This window comes from Tiliqua scincoides, chromosome 5 (genome assembly GCF_035046505.1).
Source record: "Tiliqua scincoides isolate rTilSci1 chromosome 5, rTilSci1.hap2, whole genome shotgun sequence".
Taxonomy (NCBI): Eukaryota; Metazoa; Chordata; class Lepidosauria; order Squamata; family Scincidae; genus Tiliqua; species Tiliqua scincoides.
The window spans coordinates 104282000-104302201 of NC_089825.1; the positions used below are offsets into that span (position 1 = coordinate 104282000).

General features: G+C 43.4%; 2 protein-coding genes and 1 pseudogene across 2 annotated transcripts; all 3 read right to left on the reverse strand.

Moving 5' to 3' along the window:
* Positions 1–9093: 9093 nt before the first annotated feature.
* On the reverse strand, positions 9094–10041 carry LOC136652813 (olfactory receptor 5A1-like; annotated as a pseudogene).
* A 3787-nt stretch (positions 10042–13828) lies between these two features.
* Positions 13829–14773, reverse strand: LOC136652814 (olfactory receptor 1M1-like). The gene has a single exon (XM_066629736.1). The coding sequence runs from the start codon at positions 14771–14773 to the stop codon at positions 13829–13831; it is 945 nt and encodes a 314-aa protein (XP_066485833.1).
* A 3799-nt stretch (positions 14774–18572) lies between these two features.
* Positions 18573–19520, reverse strand: LOC136652816 (olfactory receptor 5A1-like). Its single transcript, XM_066629737.1, has one exon. The coding sequence runs from the start codon at positions 19518–19520 to the stop codon at positions 18573–18575; it is 948 nt and encodes a 315-aa protein (XP_066485834.1).
* Between the last annotated feature and the right edge of the window lie 682 nt (positions 19521–20202).

Below are 20202 nucleotides of genomic sequence, written 5' to 3' on the forward strand. Positions count from 1 at the left end.
ACCTCCGGGAATTCCTGAGAAATGCACCCATGATATAAGGACCGTGGAGTGCCTTTTTTCAGGAGTCCAGTGTAGCGGTTGATATATTAAAACATAATAATGAACAGGCATCTGTGAGTTCTCCTGCTTTGCCTGTCTACCTGCTCCTTTTGCAAAGTCTGGGACCTGAGATCCAGAGGACTTACGTTCTATAAGTGTAGAGCAGCAGCGAGCACAAGTGAATTGTCTGCATTATTTCAACACAGCAAAGCCAAGGTGGTAGAAACTTGTCTCTGTGAGAAAGACTTAATTTTTTTTTAATATACTGTTCTTAACAGCTTCTCAGATCTTCCCTGTGAGTACATACAGGAATATCAAAGGCCTTTGGATTTAGCTGGTGTACGTCTTAGAGGCAAGTCAAGCCCACAAAAGGTGGATAGAATCTTAAAACGTGCTGTTTCCAAGATTCTCTTCCTCCCACTTCTCTTGCCCAGAGCTAGGACTTCTCCCTTCCTGCTCCCAATGCGGAATCACCCCCAGTTCTCCCCATTTCGCTCCCCACCCCCCGCTGACTTAACTGGTGGCAGTGCAGAGTAAAGGAAGTTCTGCTGGCTGCTGTTGCCTGTGCCCATTCTCTGGCCATTTGTCCTGCCAGGCAAGTTCCACAAAATGATGGAGCAAATTTTGAGCCATCGTTCCAAGTCATACGCTGATGTGATCTCATTATATGTCAGCATAAGCCCTGGATAGGAGCAAGCTATTTATTTCATACAGTCTGTCATTGCTCATTGTGTTTACTGTCTCAGTAAAGCAGATCAAGCTTATTGTGCAAATATAACTAGCACTCATCCGGTTCTCCATTTAAAACAAACACCGGGGAGCTATCACGCATCAAGACTATCGTGCATTAATTTGTGTCCATCATAATTCCTCATTCAAATTACAAACCAGTTTATTGTTGCGTGTTGTCCATCCTGGAAGTAATTATGATCTATTGTGAATCCATTCAGTTTAAGCTCCTTGTGCTGTGCAGCTGACTTTCTGTAGATGCATGTCATACTCATGAAGATGCCACTTCTGTATCCCCTGCACCCAGATCTACACAGCCTGAAAGCAGGCTGATTTACTCAGGAAATGCTACTCCCAATTGAGCTCACCTCTGCTTCTCATCGAAACCTGGTCCAGAGGAGCTTGCATTTCTATGCATTTCCCCCCTTCTTTCTCTTTCTTTCTTCTAGATGCTTAGGGGAGGGGGGTCGATAGGGAACCATCCATGATCCCTGTGTCCTTGGACTTCTGTGGTGATGCATTGAGTTTTACAGTGCAATTTTCCCACCTAGTTGTAAGGAGCTTATAGAATCTCAGTCAAAGCATGAGTCAGTATTCTGGGATTTGTATTCTGGGATTGTACCTGAAATTCTTAATTGTTTCCTTTGGGACAAATTGTGTATAGTATATAATGTGTGCACTCAAGGGAAAGAGGTATTGCCTGTGTAGGGAATGCATTTGAATATTACTTTATATTTCAAGTGATTTGTCCAATACAAATTTTGCACAGAAATACGGGTGTTTGAGAAGCAGAGTTACAGACATTGTAATTTGAGAAGCATCTGTTTTCTTTTTTTCTTTCTTTTTAAGGAACAGGAAAAAACCCTAATGAGAGAACAAAAATGTACGGAAAAGGATTTCTGTTATATATTCAATCTGAGGCAATATTGCTGATTAGGCCAAAACCTATTGTCCACAATACTGGATAATAAATAAATTAATTAAATAAAGGCAGTGTGTGTGAAGTACATAAGAACATAAGAACAGCCCCACTGGATCAGGCCATAGGCCCATCTAGTCCAGCTTCCTGTATCTCACAGCGGCCCACCAAATGCCCCAGGGAGCACACCAGATAACAAGAGACCTCATCCTGGTGCCCTCCCTTGCATCTGGCATTCTGACATAGCCCATTTCTAAAATCAGGAGGTTGCGCATACACATCATGGCTTGTACCCCATAATGGATTTTTCCTCCAGAAACTTGTCCAATCCCCTTTTAAAGGCGTCTAGGGTAGACGTCAGCACCACATCCTGTGGCAAGGAGTTCCACAGACCAACCACACGCTGATTAAAGAAATATTTTCTTTTGTCTGTCCTAACCCGCCCAACACTCAATTTTAGTGGATGTCCCCTGGTTCTGGTATTATGTGAGAGAGTAAAGAGCATCTCCCTATCCACTCTGTCCATCCCCTGCATAATTTTGTATGTCTCAATCATGTCCCCCCTCAAGCATCTCTTTTCTAGGCTGAAGAGGCCCAAACGCCGTAGCCTTTCCTCATAAGGAAGGTGCCCCAGCCCCGTAATCATCTTAGTCGCTCTCTTTTGCACATTTTCCATTTCTACTATGTCTTTTTTGAGATGCGGCGACCAGAACTGGACACAATACTCCAGGTGTGGCCTTACCATCGATTTGTACAACGGCATTATAATACTAGCTGTTTTGTTCTCAATACCCTTCCTAATGATCCCAAGCATAGAATTGGCCTTCTTCACTGCCGCCGCACATTGGGTCGACACTTTCATCGACCTGTCCACCACCACCCCAAATCTCTCTCCTGATCTGTCACAGACAGCTCAGAACCCATCAGCCTATATCTAAAGTTTTGATTTTTTGCCCCAATGTGCATGACTTACTGACATTGAAGTGCATCTGCCATTTTGCTGCCCATTCTGCCAGTCTGGAGAGATCCTTCTGGAGCTCCTCACAATCACTTCTGGTCTTTACCACTCAGAAAAGTTTGGTGTCGTCTGCAAACTTAGCCACTTCACTGCTCAACCCTGTCTCCAGGTCATTTATGAAGAGGTTGAAAAGCACTGGTCCCAGGACAGATCCTTGGGGCACACCACTTTTCACCTCTCTCCATTGTGAAAATTGCCCATTGACACCCACTCTCTGTTTCCTGGCCTTCAACCAGTTCTCAATCCATGAGAGGACCTGTCCTCTAATTCCCTGACTGTGGAGTTTTTTCAGTAGCCTTTGGTGAGGGACCGTGTCAAACGCCTTCTGAAAGTCCAGATATATAATGTCCACGGGTTCTCCTGCATCCACATGCCTGTTGAACTTTTCAAAGAATTCTATAAGGTTTGTGAGGCAAGACTTACCCTTACATAAGCCATGCTGACTCTCCCTCAGCAAGGCCTGTTCGTCTATGTGTTTTGAGATCCTATCTTTGATGAGGCATTCCACCATCTTACCCGGTATGGATGTTAGGCTGACCGGCCTATAGTTTCCTGGGTCCCCCCTCTTTCCCTTTTTAAAAATAGGCGTGACATTTGCTATCCTCCAATCTTCTGGCACCATGGCCGTTTTGAGGGACAAGTTGCATACCTTAGTCAAGAGATCTGCAACTTCATTCTTCAATTCCTTAATAACCCTTGGGTGGATGCCATCAGGGCCCGGTGACTTATTGATCTTTAATTTATCAATGAAGTCTGAAACATCTTCTCTTTTAACCTCTATCTGACTTAACTCCTCGGTCAGGAGGGGCCGTTCGGGCAGCGGTATCTGCCCGAGGTCTTCTGCCGTGAAGACAGATGCAAATAACTCATTTAATTTCTCTGCCATCTCTAAGTCTCCTTTTATCTCCCCTTTCCCTCCCTCACCATCCAGAGGGCCAACCGCTTCTCTGGCGGGTTTCCTGCTAGAGAAGTGTTTCTCTAAATACTTTGAGGACTATCCTATGTATGTCTACTTAAAAATAAGTTCCATTATAGTCAATGGGACTTACTCCCAGGTAAGTGTGGATAGGATTGCAGGCCTAGTGTTTAATTACCCCTTCCCATGTTATAAGATCTGCTTTCTAGGCACGTTTAACATGGGATCCTTGTAGTTGCCAATGGTGCAGCTCTGTGGTTTAGTGGGGAAGAAAGGTGTGTGTGTGTGTGTGTGTGTGTGTGTGTGTGTGTGTGTGTGTGAGAGAGAGAGAGAGAGAGAGAGAGGGAGAGAGAGAGGTTCAACAAGGCACATTTATAGTGGAGATAGTTACCAATAAAGGGGAAGGTGGGATATTTTAAAAACTGCCTACCTAAGCTTTTCCACACATTCATTGTTAGTTAGACAAGGCAAAATTTTGAACTACAATGAAAGCTTCATGCAGTGGCAAACCTCCCCAGCCCAGGACAAATGTCCGAGATGGCAACCCCTCCATGGGATGCTGCTGCTGCCCCCTGCACCCAAATCCAACCCCCCCCCCACTCACCTGAGGCTCGCGCGACTGCAGACTGTATCAGGGAAGCTTCCTGAGGATTCCTCAAGGCTTTAAACTGTGCTTCCGTTTTTCCGGAAGCACAGTTCACGACCCCATTGGGAGCCTCAGAGAGGCTTCTCTGGGGTCCTAATGGCTCATGCCTGATTTGCCCCATCGTCCTTAATGGGAGGCCCACCACAGGTTTCATGGTGTATTTATGATATCTTCCTCAAGGGCAGCCAGTAAGCAGACACTGAAGGCAAAAATACATGTCAAATAGACAGCCCAATCCCATCCCTTGCCCAAACTGTAGTGTACAGGCACACTATGGAGGCATGTGCTGCATCCTGTGATTGTGGAGAGGTGATCAGGAGGCTTGTGAGAGGTAAGGGGAAATATTTTTCTCCTACCTCTGCAAAGGCCCTCTGATGGCCTGTGGCAGTGGTTCCCAAACTTACTGGTGTCACAGCACCACCTCAGCCTCTTCTTCCAAGCTCAGGTGTGCAGTACCATCTTGGATCTTGTGAAATCTCACAATATTCAAGATGGGGAAGCCCACATCTCATAAGATTTCATTAGATTCAGCACCCGGGACAGCCAGCAGGAGAGGCGACGAGAGATGTCCTACTGCACTCCTTTGAGTGTGCCACAGCACCCTAAGGTGCCACAGCATTCCGTTTGGGAACCACTGGCCTTGGAGTTACTCTAGTTACGAGTATATAGCTGGCATAATTTCAAAAAGAGCCGGGCACAGGACAGGCCAAAAATGGGAGATAGGATCCGGCAAGCGTGACTGCTGCCGGATCCATCCCTTCCTCCCACTGCACAACCCACTGGTTCTGCCCCCAGATGCTCCATTACTCCTCCTCCCCACCTACTTCCCACCCCTGCCTCCAACTTTCCTTTGCCATTGATGTCTGGGCGCTTCAGTGCACACACACATGAACACCAGACATTTGGCTCCATTGCATGTATCATTGCTGTGTCTGCAGCACCGATGGAGAGGGCCTTCTGCTGGCAGAAAGCACCTAAGCTGATGTAGTGGTTCAGGAGGTGGACCTAAACCTGGAACAAACAAGTTCTCTATGGGTCCATCATCTCAACCTCACCTACCTCACAAGCTTATTGTGAGGACAAAAGGAGGGGAGGAACTGTGTTTACTACTCTGAGCTCCTTGGAGGAAGTGTGATATAAAAGTGGAAAAAAATAAGATTGGGATGTGAATGTACAGGCTAGGCCAGGCTAAACAAACTCCGATCACCCCTTTAATTGGGCGATCGGGAGACACAACAAACAGTGGTAGGAGGCTCAACTTGGTGGGCAAAGCTCCAAAACATGTTTTTCCAGATTCAAGAAAGCCCTCCCATCCACCCTGAGCCATTTACTGGTGTTTTTCACTTCGCATCTGGCCTCCCAATCCAGAAATAACTTGTAATGATGTCATTACTATTTACTTCTGGCTGTACTTTGAATAGGTGGACCATGTGAAGTGGTATGGTGGAGGACAAATGTGGAGAAACACAGCAATATAAATATTTGTCACCCCTCTCTCAACTAAAGGGCTCACAGTATCAAATCATAGAACAGCATGCCAAATTGAAATAAAATAAAATAAAATAAAAATATAACAAGTAAAGGCACAGTAAACTAATTAATAGTAATATTGGGGGATGGCAAATCAGGCCAAAACAATTTACATTTGATCATATTATAGACTGGAAAGTTGGGAAACGAATGAAAAAGTACCAGAGTATTTCAGTATGGTTCCTCTGCTCCCCAGGACAAAACTGAGAGCAAGCTATTATTATATCTACTCGAACAGATCCTGGAGAGTTAGTTTTTGTCTGTGGAAAGAAGTAGGTGACACAGAAGCACTCATTCCAAGGGAACAATTAAAGTCAGCAAAGGGACAGCACCTTCCACATTGCCTCCCAAAGAAACTGAAAGGCTCATTCTCTATGGTACCTGGTCCAGAGCTCCTACGTAGAGAAATACATTAGATTCCCAGTGTGTTTTCTGCAAGGACCAACTCAGGTTGCTTATGCACAGAGGAGAAGCTACTGCTCCTGTACATGACCTCAATATTTACTCTGTTCCTTTTGAAGTTATGGCAAATAATACCCTTCCTTTTGAAGTTATGGCAAATAATACCCTTCCTTTTGAATGGAAAAGAAGTCATCAACAATGAGTGAGGAAGCTGAGCTGGGCCTCATATGCCGAAAGCAGCCAGTGCCGAAGAATAAGACCACAACAATCAGGTGAGAACTGCAGGTGGAGAAGGTTTTTCTTTTGGCTTCTGCAGAGTTCATCTTCAGGACTGTAGCAATGATGTGGATATAGGACACCAGAATAACCAATGAAGGTGCTGCTACTATACTACTAGAAATGAAGAAGGTCATTGTGTTCTGGGAAGTCTCAGTGCAGGATAAGGCAAGCAGAGATGGGAGTTCACAGCTGAAATGCTGGATAGTGTTTGGACCTCAGAACACTAGCTTCAGTAGGGGCAATGCATTTGTCAGTGCATGTAAACAGCTTATCATCCACGCACCTCCAACCAGGCTCCTGCATACTGCACTGTTTATCATCTTTATATAGTACATGGGCTTGCATATGGCAGTGTATCGGTCATAAGCCATGGCTCCAAGAACAAATGCTTCTGTGGTTCCTGTCAGAAAGATAAAGAAAACCTGGGCTATGCAGCCACCATACGAAATTTTCTTGCTTGCATAGAAGTTCAAAAGGAGCTTGGCCAGCGTCACCATAGAAAAGCAGATATCAATGAAGGACAGGTGACTCAGGAAGGAGTACATGGGGCTGTGCAAGTGGTTGTTGCTCCTTATTGCTGCCATTATCAACATGTTTCCCATCAGGGTTACTGCATATATCAGGGAAAAGGTACAGAAGAGGAACATCTGGACTGGAGGGCTGCAGGAAAATCCCAAGAGAACAAAATAGGTCACTGTGGTCTGGTTTTCCATTTCCTTTTTTTCAGCAACACTAGAAAAAAAAGGAGAAAGAGGAACAAGCACTTTGGTATAATTAAGGAAACGGCATGGAATATGTGATTTAAGGGCAGAATTGGATGTTCTAAGCCTCTTGATGGTGAGCAATACAGGTGGTTCTGTGTGTATTACACTGTCTCTTCACCACCAGAAATATGTGCACCACCTTCTGAGAAATACACTCACAAAATCAGGACAAAGGAGTGCCTTTTTTGTCAGCAGCCCAGCCTAGTGGTTTGATCCCAGAAGACTACAGTAATTATTATGGGACAGTGAGCTCTCAAGCTTTGCCAGCTTGCCTATTCTTTTTGCAAGGTCTGGGAGATGCAGATCCAAAGGTATTGCTTTCTATATGCATATAGCAGTACCGGATTTGGGCTAGAGAGATTGTCATAGAAACCTATGCTTCATCCTGCAAATACTGATGTGTAACCTTCTTGCTTTTGCACTTGCTTCTACTTCACCAAATGTGACATCCTATAATCAGCCCATTGTCTACGTAGGTTGATAAGAAATTTTTGCAATGACAGAACTATTGTAGTGGGTTTCTTAACCCACAGTTAAGCTCCTGGAGTGAGCCCCCTGCTGGAGGCTGTGGGTTAAGTCCTACCTGGGACTTAAAAAAAAAAATTCAAAAAAGAGCCTGCCTGGGACTGGCCCCCTTTTTGGCAACTAGCAACCAACCTTTATATTTTGCAGCCATGGAGCACCTTCCCACCTTAAAAAAAAAAATATTATTCCTCAATGGGATTTGAACCCCAAGCTTCTGGCTTCACAGATCTACAGTTTAACCACTGAGCCACCAGAGCTCTTAGGCTCAAAGTGTTTGGAACTAACACTTGAGGCACTGATGGCCACCAGCTGTGCTCAAGACCTTATATATTTGTTCTGAACACTTTAATTACAGTATAGGCTTTCCTATAGCCCAATGGAGAGAGTTTCCTATAGCCCAATGGAGCACCTCCCCACCTAAGTTGCAGTCTCAACTGGCCCCCCTTTTGGCAACTAGCAACCAACCTTTATATTTTGCAGCCATGGAGCACCTTCCCACCTTAAAAAAAAAAAAAATTATTCCTCAGTGGGATTTGAACCCCTAGCTCCACAGACCTACAATTTAACCACTGAGCCACCAGAGCTCTTAGGCTCAAAGTGTTTGGAACTAATACTTGAAGCACTGATAGCCACCAGCTGGGCTGAAGACCTTATATATTAGTTCTGAACACTTTGACAATAGGCTTTCCTATAGCCCAATGGAGAGAGTACTGGGCTGTGGAGCACAAGGTTGAAGGTTCGAATCCCTCCCTATCCAGCAGTGCAGAGCGGGGTGGTGCAGGCAGGGGGGGAAAAAGGTGGGGGCAGAGAGGAGGGGAAAAAAAGGTGCCGGAATGCCATTCTGGTGCATTCCATTACAAAAAAAACCCTGTATATATATATCACCGATATCACTGTCCTACACGCTTGGACACAACAGCAAGTAAACACAACCACAAGTAAAATTTATTGAAAAATAAATTTATCTGAACACAACAGCAAGTAAAATTTATTGAAAAATAGAAACTTGGAATAAAAGCACATCCCTGTCTTTTTACATTTTTCAATTTTTTAAATCAAAATTTGAGAAAAAATAGCACAATTTCACACACCTTTAACCCATTTTTGCCCAGCCCACAGGTGGACACATTTGATCCCTGTTGCATATATGTTATGGGAAAAAAGTAAAACATTTTTACTTTTAATTAGTAAAAAGTATGTTGACCGTACTCGATATGGACTTACATTGTTATGAAGTTCTAATTCCTGCCTATTCTAGAATTCAATAAGGAAAACCATATGTACTTGCCAATTCAATTCCAATATAGTAGTTAATGTGCTTAATAGTTAACATTTCTGCACAACATGAGCCATCAATGGCTTGCACCCTATCAGTTTCTTGATAGCTTCCCTCACTGCCCTGGTATTCAGGCGGTAGATGATGGGATTCAACATAGGCGTGGAAATGCTGTATTGGATGGAAAAGAAGTCATCGACAATGAGCGAGGAGGCTGAGCTGGGCCTCATGAATCTAAAGCTGCCCGTACCAAAGAATAAGATCACAACAATCAAATGAGAACTGCAGGTTGAGAAGGTTTTCCTTCTGGCTTCTGCAGAGTTCATCTTCAGGACTGTAGAGATGATATGAACATAGGGCACCAGAATAACCAAGAATAATGGAGCTGCTACTGTACAACTAGAAATGAAGAAGGTCATTGTGTTCAGGGAAGTCTCAGTGCAGGATAAGGCAAGCAGAGATGGGAGTTCACAGCTGAAATGCTGGATAGTGTTTGGACCTCAGAACAGTAGCTTCAGTAGGGGCAATGCATTTGTCAATGCATATAAGCAGCTTATCATCCACGCACCCCCCACCAGGCTCTTGCATACCACACTGTTCATGACCTTTACATAGTACATGGGCTTGCATATGGCAGTGTATCGGTCATAAGCCATGGCTGCAAGAAAGAACTCTTCTGTGGCCCCCGTCAATAAGATGAAAAACATCTGGGCTATGCAACCACTGTACGAAATTGTCTTGCTTGCATAGAAATTCAGCAGGAGGTTGGGCACCATGACTGAAGAGGTGCAGATATCAATGAAGGACAGATGACTCAGGAAGAAATACATGGGGCTGTGCAAGTGGCTATTGCTCCTTACTGCTGCTATAATCATCATATTTCCCATCAGGGTCACTGCATATATCAAGAAAAAGGTACAGAAGAGGAACATCTGGACTGGGGGACTGTAGGAAAATCCCAAGAGAACAAAATAGGTCACTGTGGTCTGGTTTTCCATTTCCTTTTTCAACAACACTAGAAAAAGAAGAAGGGGAGAGAAGGCGTATCAAATACCTTCTTATCATTAATTAGAAGCCATCAGATCTGTGATTTAAGGGCAGAACCAAACGTCAGCGATACAGCTGACTCTGTGTGTATCATAGCGAGGGCCCAGCACTGATGCAGCCACAATGTAGCCCCGATAAGGGAACAAATATTCCCTTACCTTGAGGAAGCCTCAGTGACTGCCCCCCCCACCAGAGGATGCAGCACATGCCCTGTTGGCACAGCAATGGAAAGTTGGATAGGATTGGGCCCTGAGTGTGTCTTCACCTCCGGGAATTCCTGAGAAATGCACCCATGATATAAGGACCGTGGAGTGCCTTTTTTCAGGAGTCCAGAGTAGTGGTTGATATATTAAAACATAACAATGAACAGGCATCTGTGAGTTCTCATGCTTTGCCTGTCTACCTGCTCCTTTTGCAAAGTCTGGGACCTGAGATCCAGAGGACTTACGTTCTATAAGTGTAGAGCAGCAGCGAACACAAGTGAATTGTCTGCATTATTTCAACAGAGCAAAGCCAAGGTGGTAGAAACTTGTCTCTGTGAGAAAGACATATATATATTTTTAATATACTGTTTCTAACAGCTTCTCAGATCTTCCCTGTGAGTACATATAGGAATATCAAAGGCCTTTGGATTTAGCTGGTGTAAGTCTTAGAGGCAAGTCAAGCTCACAAAAGGTGGACAGAATCTAAACATGTGCTGCTTCCAAGATTCTCTTCCTCCCACTTCTCTTGCCCAGAGCTCGGACTTCTCCCTTCCTGCTCCCAATGCTGAATCACCCCCAGTTCTCCCCATTTCGCTCCCCCCCGCTGACTTAACTGGTGGCAGTGCAGAGTAAAGGAGGTTCTGCTGGCTGCTGTTGTCTGTGCCCATTCTCTGGCCATTTGTCCTGCATTCCGTTTGGGAACCACTGGACTTGGAGTTACTCTAGTTATATAGCTGGCATAAGTTCAAAGAGAGCCAGGCACAGGACAGGCCAAAAATGGGAGATAGGATCCGGCATGCATGACTGCTGCTGGATCCATCCCTTCCTCCCACTGCACAACCCACTGGTTCTGCCCCCAGATGCTCCATTACTCCTCCTCACCACGTACTTCCCACCCCTGCCTCCAACTTTCCTTTGCCATTGATGTCTGGGTGCTTCAGTGCACACACACATGGACACCAGACATTTGGCTTCATTGAATGTATCATTGCTATGTCTGCAGCACCGATGGAGAGGGCCTTCTGCTGGTAGAAAGCACCTAAGATGATGTAGTGGTTCAGGAGGTGGACCTAGACTGGGAACAAATAAGTTCCCTATAGGTCCATCACTGTCTTTCAGCCTTACCTACCTCACAAGCTTATTGGAGGGAAAAAAGGAGGGGAGGAACTGTGTTTACTACTCTGAGCTCCATGGAGGAAGGGTGATATAAAAATAAGATTGGGATGTGAACCCTGGAGAGTTAGTTTTTGTCTGTGGAAAGAAGTAGGTGACACAGAAGCACTCATTCCAAGGGAACAATTAAAATCAGCAAAGGGACAGCACCTTCCACATTGCCTCCCAAAGAAACTGAAAGGCTCATTCTCCATGGTACCTGGTCCAGAGCTCCTATGTAGAGAAATACATTAGATTCCCAGTGTGTTTTCTGCAAGGACCAACTCAGGTTGCTTATGCACAGAGGAGAAGCTACTGCTCCTGTACATGACCTCAATATTTACTCTGTTCCTTTTGAAGTTATGGCAAATAATACCCTTCCTTTTGACTCTTTTTGATATACCTTTACAGGTGTTGTCGTGTCTTTATTAAGTAACCCACTCCCCACATAAAAACCCAAGACCTAGTAACTCAGACTTGTAACATACAGGCATTCCCCCATATCGAGAGAGGATACGTTCTTGACCCCATCACAGATGCAAGAAACTATGGATACGGGAGGACCCCATCACTGCAGCCCCTGCAGCCCCCACACCTATTACCTTTGTTTATGTTGTTTATAGTCATGCAAAGGAGTCATGTACATGTTTTAACCAGGCACTATAAGCAGAAAGCTTATAGCAAGACAAGCAGGCAGGCAGCCTACAGCTAGAGAGGAAGACTTGGTGAACGTGCTTCCTGTCTGCTGTTAATGTTTGCTGAAGAATTTTTGTAAGCCCTTTGGAGACAGGGGATGACATAGCCCAATCCTATCCGCACTTACCTGGAAGTAAGCCCCATTGATTGCATAGGATTGGGCTATTACTGCTTTATTTAGCTAACTAATCTGCTTTTTTGAAAAGCATATACACAGGCCTCTTTATCCACAGGTTCAGAACCCACAGATTTGACTATTGGTGGGTCCTGAACCTGCTGGGTCAGCCCAGCCTGGACTTTCCAGCTTAGCCAACTAATCTTTTGAGGGTTGCTCAGGAAATTTTTTGATGCACTTGGTTGGCAGTTTTTTTCACCTACCCCAGACTGGCATTGAGTTTGGGTGTGTTAGATTATCACTTTTCCCTTTATGCAAGTGTTGTGTGAGCCAGGTAGGCAGGGGTTGTCTGTTTGGTGTACATTCTGAGGTTAGCAAGGCTGAGGGTTGAGCCGGGACCAATCAGATGATACTTGCCCAGATCGGTGTGGCTGGCTGGAAAGTCCCCTGGCAGGAATTGGCAAAGACCACCACAAGGTTTGGCTGTCTGGCTGCCTTGGCTCTATGGGGTTGGCTGTGATAGACTTACTCAGAGCGCAGCCTTGAGTCAGCATGTAATACTCATTGATTACCTGGGAGATTTATACATTTATAACCATTTCCCCTGCTATAGTTGCCTGCAGGATGGGGGTGGAGATATAATCCTGTTGCATGTGTTGCATAAATAATTATTAAAGTGGCCCAGTTGACCCAAGTATGTGTCTCATATGTTTATTTAGGGGTAGGGGTTAACCAAATCAGGTTAACTAAATTAACAGCACACACAGTATAAATTAGAGCCAAATCCTATCTCTCCCTCCCCCCCTGCAACTATGATAAAAACGAACATGTTGTATCCAACAGGGAGATGGATTGGGAGGCTTCAGAGAGGAAAGGAGAATTATTTCCCCTTACTCCTCCGTAAGACTCTTGCTCCACAATGGGTCTCTTTGGACCTGCACCAGCTCTATAGCTGGTAGAAGCCCAAGGGCATGAACGTTTGTGTGTGCCATAAGGCAGTTAACACTGGCAGAGTGCTCAATTCACCATTAGAGCCTAAAAGCATCAGGCTGTTAGGGAACCAAAAACAGATTATTAAAAACAACCATGCTCAATCTAGACTTAACATTGCTACAAAATTGCAGTTCCAGCACATTCAAGAATTCAGTTTAAAACAAAAAACATATGCATGTGTTAATTCAATTCCATTACAGCAGAGTTTCTTAAACTGTGGGTCGGGTTTCTCAAACTGCAAGCCAATTTCAGGTGGGTCTCCATTCATTTCAATATTTTATTTTTACTATATTAGACTTGACACTATCTTGGTATGTGACTGCATTTGGGGAAATGTTTCAGACCTGTTCTTTTAACAAGCTACTCTGTATATTCTTTTAACAATGATAGTCAATGGGACTTACTCCCAGGTAAGTGTGGGTAGGATTTCCACCTAGGATTGTTAAAAATGTTCCTGCTTGATGATGTCACTTCCGGTCATGGCATCACTTCCAGTGGGTCCTGACAGATTCTCATTCTAAAAAGTGGGTCCTGGTGCTATGAGAACCACTGCATTGCAGCAATTGATGTGCTTGATAGTTAACATTTCTGCATAACATGAGCCATCAATGGCTTGCACCCTATCAATTTCTGGGTGGCTTCTCTCACTGCCCTGGTATTCAGGCTGTAGATGATGGGATTCAACATAGGAGTGGAGATGCTATATTGGATGGAAAAGAAGTCATCAACAATGAGTGAGGAGGCTGAGCTGGGCCTCATATGCCGAAAGCAGCCAGTGCCAAAGAATAAGACCACAACAATCAGGTGAGAACTGCAGGTGGAGAAGGTTTTCCTTTTGGCTTCTGCAGAGTTCATCTTCAGGACTGTAGCAATGATGTGGATATAGGACACCAGAATGACCAATGAAGGTGCTGCTACTATACTACTAGAAATGAAGTAAGTCATTGTGTTCTGGGAAGTCTCAGTGCAGGATAAGGCAAGCAGAGATGGGAGTTCACAGCTGAAATGCTGGATAGTGTTTGGACCACAGAACACTAGCTTCAGTAGGGGCAATGCATTTGTCAGTGCAAATAAGCAGCTTATTGTCCATGCACTTCCTACCAGGCTCCTGCATACTGCACTGTTCATCATCTTTACATAGTACATGGGTTTGCATATGGCAGTGTATCGGTCATAAGCCATGGCTCCAAGAACAAATGCTTCTGTGGTTCCTGTCAGAAAGATAAAGAACACCTGGGCTATGCAGCCACCATACGAAATTTTCTTGCTTGCATAGAAGTTCAGAAGGAGCTTGGGCAGCGTCACCGTAGAAAAGCAGATATCAATGAAGGACAGGTGACTCAGGAAGAAGTACATGGGGCTGTGCAAGTGGTTGTTGCTCCTTATTGCTGCCATTATCAACATGTTTCCCATCAGGGTTACTGCATATATCAGGGAAAAGGTACAGAAGAGGAACATCTGGACTGGGGGACTGTAGGAAAATCCCAAGAGAACAAAATAGGTCACTGTGGTCTGGTTTTCCATTTCCTTTTTTTCAGCAACACTAGAAAAAAAAGGAGAAAGAGGATCAAGCGTGTTGGTATAATTAAGGAAACGGCATGGAATCAGTGATTTAAGGGCAGAATTGGATGTTCTAAGCCTCTTGATGGTGAGCAATACAGGTGGTTCTGTGTGTATTACACTGTCTCTTCACCCCCAGAAATATGTGCACCACCTTCTGAGAAATACACTCACAAAATCAGGACAATGGAGTGCCTTTTTTGTCAGCAGCCCAGCCTAGTGGTTTGATCCCAGAAGACTACAGTAATTATTATGGGTCAGTGAGCTCTCAAGCTGTGCAAGCTTGCCTATTCTTTTTGCAAGGTCTGGGAGATGTAGATCCAAAGGTATTGCTTTCTATATGCATACAGCAGAACCTAGCATAAGTGAACTGAATCCATGCTTTAGATCAGTGGTTCCCAAACTGTGGGTCGGGACTCACTGATGGGTCAGGACCTTATTTTTGGTGGGTCCCATAGCAGCTGAGCAGAGCCTCCAATGAAAATACAGGTGATGGAAGGATCAGATAATTAATTGCCCCAAACCCTGAGGTTATTAAAAAATCAGATAGCTGCTAACGGCCCTGCAAAGAATTCCTGCAGATTACAAGCATGTATAAATATAGGGAGATAAATGTTGGAGTATCTTTTTTCTGGTTGTTATTATTATGCGTAAATAAATAAAAACATTATTTCTTTCTAGATGTTTTTTTTTAAAAGTCTGGTAAACCTAGGTGGGTCCTGGTAGAGTGTCATTTTAAAAATTGGGTCCCGATGCTTAAATGTTTGGGAACCACTGCTTTAGATTAAACAAACCGAGGGACGGACGGACGACGGGACTGTACATAATTGTTTTATGTACTAGCACCTTCTCAAGGTTTCCCTGAGAGTACCTCTGTAAGACTCACTTAGGAATGCCTGTACCATTTGGATTTTACTGGTGGATGAGGAACTGCAAATATTTACCCCAGAATTGTGTCCCTTTGCAGTCCATCCACTGATGTGAGAAATCCTTAGAAGGTGGAAGGAATGTTGGAAGCTTTTCTTTTCTTTGCCCGATATCTTCCAAATAAAAGAAGGAAATGTTTATATGGAAGTGTTTGTAGCTCTTATGTTATATATTAGGGTTACAAGTTCTTATCTCACAGAACTAATTTCATGCAAATCAATGCTTTCCAACTGCAGGTTGCATATATGTGTGAAATTGCAAAAAGAAAAAGAAAAAACAGTAGTTCAGAACTTTTCCCGCTAGCATCTTTTCTGCCCTTACAATGCCATTTAGCTCCACTCCACTCAAAATCTGGGTTGTGTCTGTTGACATGAAGGAAACAGGATGCTATTTGTCTTTCCCTGGGACAAATTCTTCATACCAAAGAAACCAGATTTGGGCTAGAGAGATTGTCATAGAAACCTATGCTTCATCCTGCACATATTGATAGATAACCTTTTTGCTTTTGCACTTGCTTCTACTTCACCAAATGTGACATCCTATAATCAGCCCATTGTCTACGTAGGAGGATAAGAAATTTTTGCAATGACAGAACTATTCTAGTGCGTTTCTTTTTTTTTCACTTGTTCCTTGTCATGTCTGTTCCTACCATAACTTGATATTGATCTGCACATAATCTAGCACATAATCTCCTAATGCTTGTTATGTTTCTCAGTCAAAGCAGATAAAGCTTATTGTGCAATGATCCTTTCTAAGAAGCACTCATCAGATTTCCAATTTAAAAAAAAGATGAAAGTATCTCTCATGCATAACAGTTATTATGCATTAATTTGTGTTCACCATAGTTCCTCATTCAAACCTCAAAACAGCTTGTTGTTACTAGCATATGCTGGTAGTGATCATGACCAGTTGTGAATCCATCCAATTTACTTGTCTATGCTATGTAGTTGACTGAGATCCACAACATATTATGCAAAAAGATGCCATCTATATTCCCAGATCTATGTTGTCAAAGTACAGGAAACACCACTCACACCTGCTTTCACCTCTTGTTCCTTATTTTGACCTGGTCTACAGGAATCTGAACTATGTATTTCCTTCTGATTCATTCTCTGCCTTCAAGATGTTCAGGAAAAAGCACATACCCTGATCCAGTTGTAACCAGACTTCTTCAAAGATGCATTGAGTTTTGCAATGTTAGTTTTCCATTTAATGTCAAAGAGTGTGTGGAATCACATTTAAAGAGTGAATTTGTATTCTGGGATTGGATCTGAAATCCTTGATTATTTCCTTTGGGACAATGTGTGTACAGTATGCAATGTGTGTACTCAAGGGATAGAGACAATGTCAGTGTAGGAAATATATTTAAATATTACTTCATTTTCAATGCCCTGAACAAGCCAAAAAAGAGTACTTCTTTCCTTCTTTCCAAGAGTACTTGCGGTTCCCACCTGATTGTTGTGGTCTTATAGTCAAGAAAAGGGTGATATATACACAGTGCTTTTTTTGTAAAAAAAAAAAAAAAAAATAGGTGCAGGAACTCACAACGTTTTATTATTTATTTATTTATTTATTTATTTATTTATTTATTTATTTATTTATTTATTTTTAAACCATTTTTATACGTGCGTGCGCGCGCGCACACACACACAAACACACACACACACACACACACACACACACACACACACACACGTCCATTCCGTGTGAGCTCCCTGATAGCAAAAGCACTCCTGCCACAGCTGGAGTGAAACACCCCATTTTTTTTTAGGTGGGGAGGTGCTCACTGGGCTATAGGAAACTCTCTCCATTGGCCTATAGGAAAGCCTATACAGTAATTAAAGTGTTCAGAACAAATATATAAGGTCTTGAGCCCAGCTGGTGGCCATCAGTGCCTCAAGTGTTAGTTCCAAACACTTTGAGCCTAAGAGCTCTGGTGGCTCAGTGGTTAAACTGTAGATCTGTGAAGCCAGAGGCTTAGGGTTCAAATCCCATTGAGGAATATATATATATTTTTTTTAAGGTGCGAAGGTGCTCCATGGCTGCAAAATATAAAGGTTGGTTGCTAGTTGCCAAAAGGGAGGCCAGTTGAGGCTGCAAAACTCCTCAAAGTTCAGTCCCAGGCAGGCTCTTTTATGAACTTTTTTTTTTTTTTTTAAAGTCCCAGGTAGGACTTAACCTGTATTGGATCTGAAATCCTTGATTATTTCCTTTGGGACAATTTGTGTACTGTATGCAATGCGTGTACTCAAGGGATAGAGACAATGTCAGTGTAGGAAATATACTTAAATATTACTTCATTTGCTATGCCCTGGAGAAGCCAAAAAAGAGTACTCCTTTCTCCACCTGCGGTTCCCACCTGATTGTTGTGGTCTTATAGTCAAGAAAAAGGTGATATATATATCACTTATATCACTGTCCTACACGCTAGGACACAACATCAAGTAAACACAACCACAAGTAAAATTTATTGAAAAATAAATTTATCTGAACACAACAGCAAGTAAAATTTATTGAAAAATAGTAACTTGGAATAAAAGCACATGCCTGTCTTTTTACATTTTTCAATTTTTTAAATCAAAATTTGAGGAAAAAATAGCACAATGTCACACAGCTTTAACCCATTTCTGCCCAGCCCACAGGTGGACACATTTGATCCCTGTTGCATATATGTTTTGGGCAGAAATGGCTTAATTAGTAAAAGGTATGTTGACCATACTCAATATGGACTTACATTGTTATGAAGTTCTAATTCCTGCTCATTCTAGAATTCAGTAAGGAGAACCATGTGTACTTGCCAATTCAATTCCAATATAGTAGTTAATGTGCTTAATAGTTAACATTTCTGCATAACATGAGTCATCAATGGCTTGCACCCTATCAGTTTCTTGATAGCTTCCCTCACTGCCCTGGTATTCAGGCTGTAGATGATAGGATTCAACATAGGCGTGGAAATGCTGTATTGGATGGAAAAGAAGTCATCGATAAAGAGCGAGGAGGCTGAGCTGGGCCTCATGTATCTAAAGCCGCCAGTACCAAAGAATAAGATCACAACAATCAAATGAGAACTGCAGGTGGAGAAGGTTTTCCTTCTGGCTTCTGCAGAGTTCATCTTCAGGACTGTAGAGATGATATGAACATAGGACACCAGAATAACCAAGAATAATGGAGCTGCTACTGTACAACTAGAAATGAAGACGGTCATTGTGTTCTGGGAAGACTCAGTGCAGGATAAGGCAAGCAGAGATGGGAGTTCACAGCTGAAATGCTGGATAGTGTTTGGACCACAGAACAGTAGCTTCAGTAGGGGCAATGCATTTGTCAATGCATATAAGCAGCTTATCATCCACGCACCCCCCACCAGGCTCTTGCATACCACACTGTTCATGACCTTTACATAGTACATGGGCTTGCATATGGCAGTGTATCGGTCATAAGCCATGGCTGCAAGAATGAACTCTTCCGTGGCCCCCGTCAGTAAGATGAAAAACATCTGGGCTATGCAACCACTGTACGAAATTGTCTTGCTTGCATAGAAATTCAGCAGGAGGTTGGGCACCATGACTGAAGAGGTGCAGATATCAATGAAGGACAGATGACTCAGGAAGAAATACATGGGGCTGTGCAAGTGGCTATTGCTCCTTACTGCTGCTATAATCATCATATTTCCCATCAGGGTCACTGCATATATCAAGAAAAAGGTACAGAAGAGGAACATCTGGACTGGGGGACTGTAGGAAAATCCCAAGAGAACAAAATAGGTCACTGTGGTCTGGTTTTCCATTTTCTTTTTCAGCAACACTAGAAAAACAAGAAGGGGAGAGAAGGCGTATCAAATACCTTCTTATCATTAATTAGAAGCCGTTGGATCTGTGATTTAAGGGCAGAACCAAACATGAGAGATACAGCTGACTCTGTGTGTATCATAGCGAGAGCCCAGCACTGATGCAGCCACAATGTAGCCCCGATAAGGGAACAAATATTCCTTTACCTTGAGGAAGCCTCAGTGACTGCCCCCCCCCACCTGAGGATGCAGCACATGCCCTGTTGGCACAGCAATGGAAAGTTGGATAGGATTGGGCCCTGAGTGTGTCTTCACCTCCGGGAATTCCTGAGAAATGCACCCATGATATAAGGACCGTGGAGTGCCTTTTTTCAGGAGTCCAGTGTAGCGGTTGATATATTAAAACATAATAATGAACAGGCATCTGTGAGTTCTCATGCTTTGCCTGTCTACCTGCTCCTTTTGCAAAGTCTGGGACCTGAGATCCAGAGGACTTACGTTCTATAAGTGTAGAGCAGCAGCGAGCACAAGTGAATTGTCTGCATTATTTCAACATAGCAAAGCCAAGGTTGTAGAAACTTGTCTCTGTGAGAAAGACGTAATTTTTTTTTTAATATACTGTTTCTAACAGCTTCTCAGATCTTCCCTGTGAGTACATACAGGAATATCAAAGGCCTTTGGA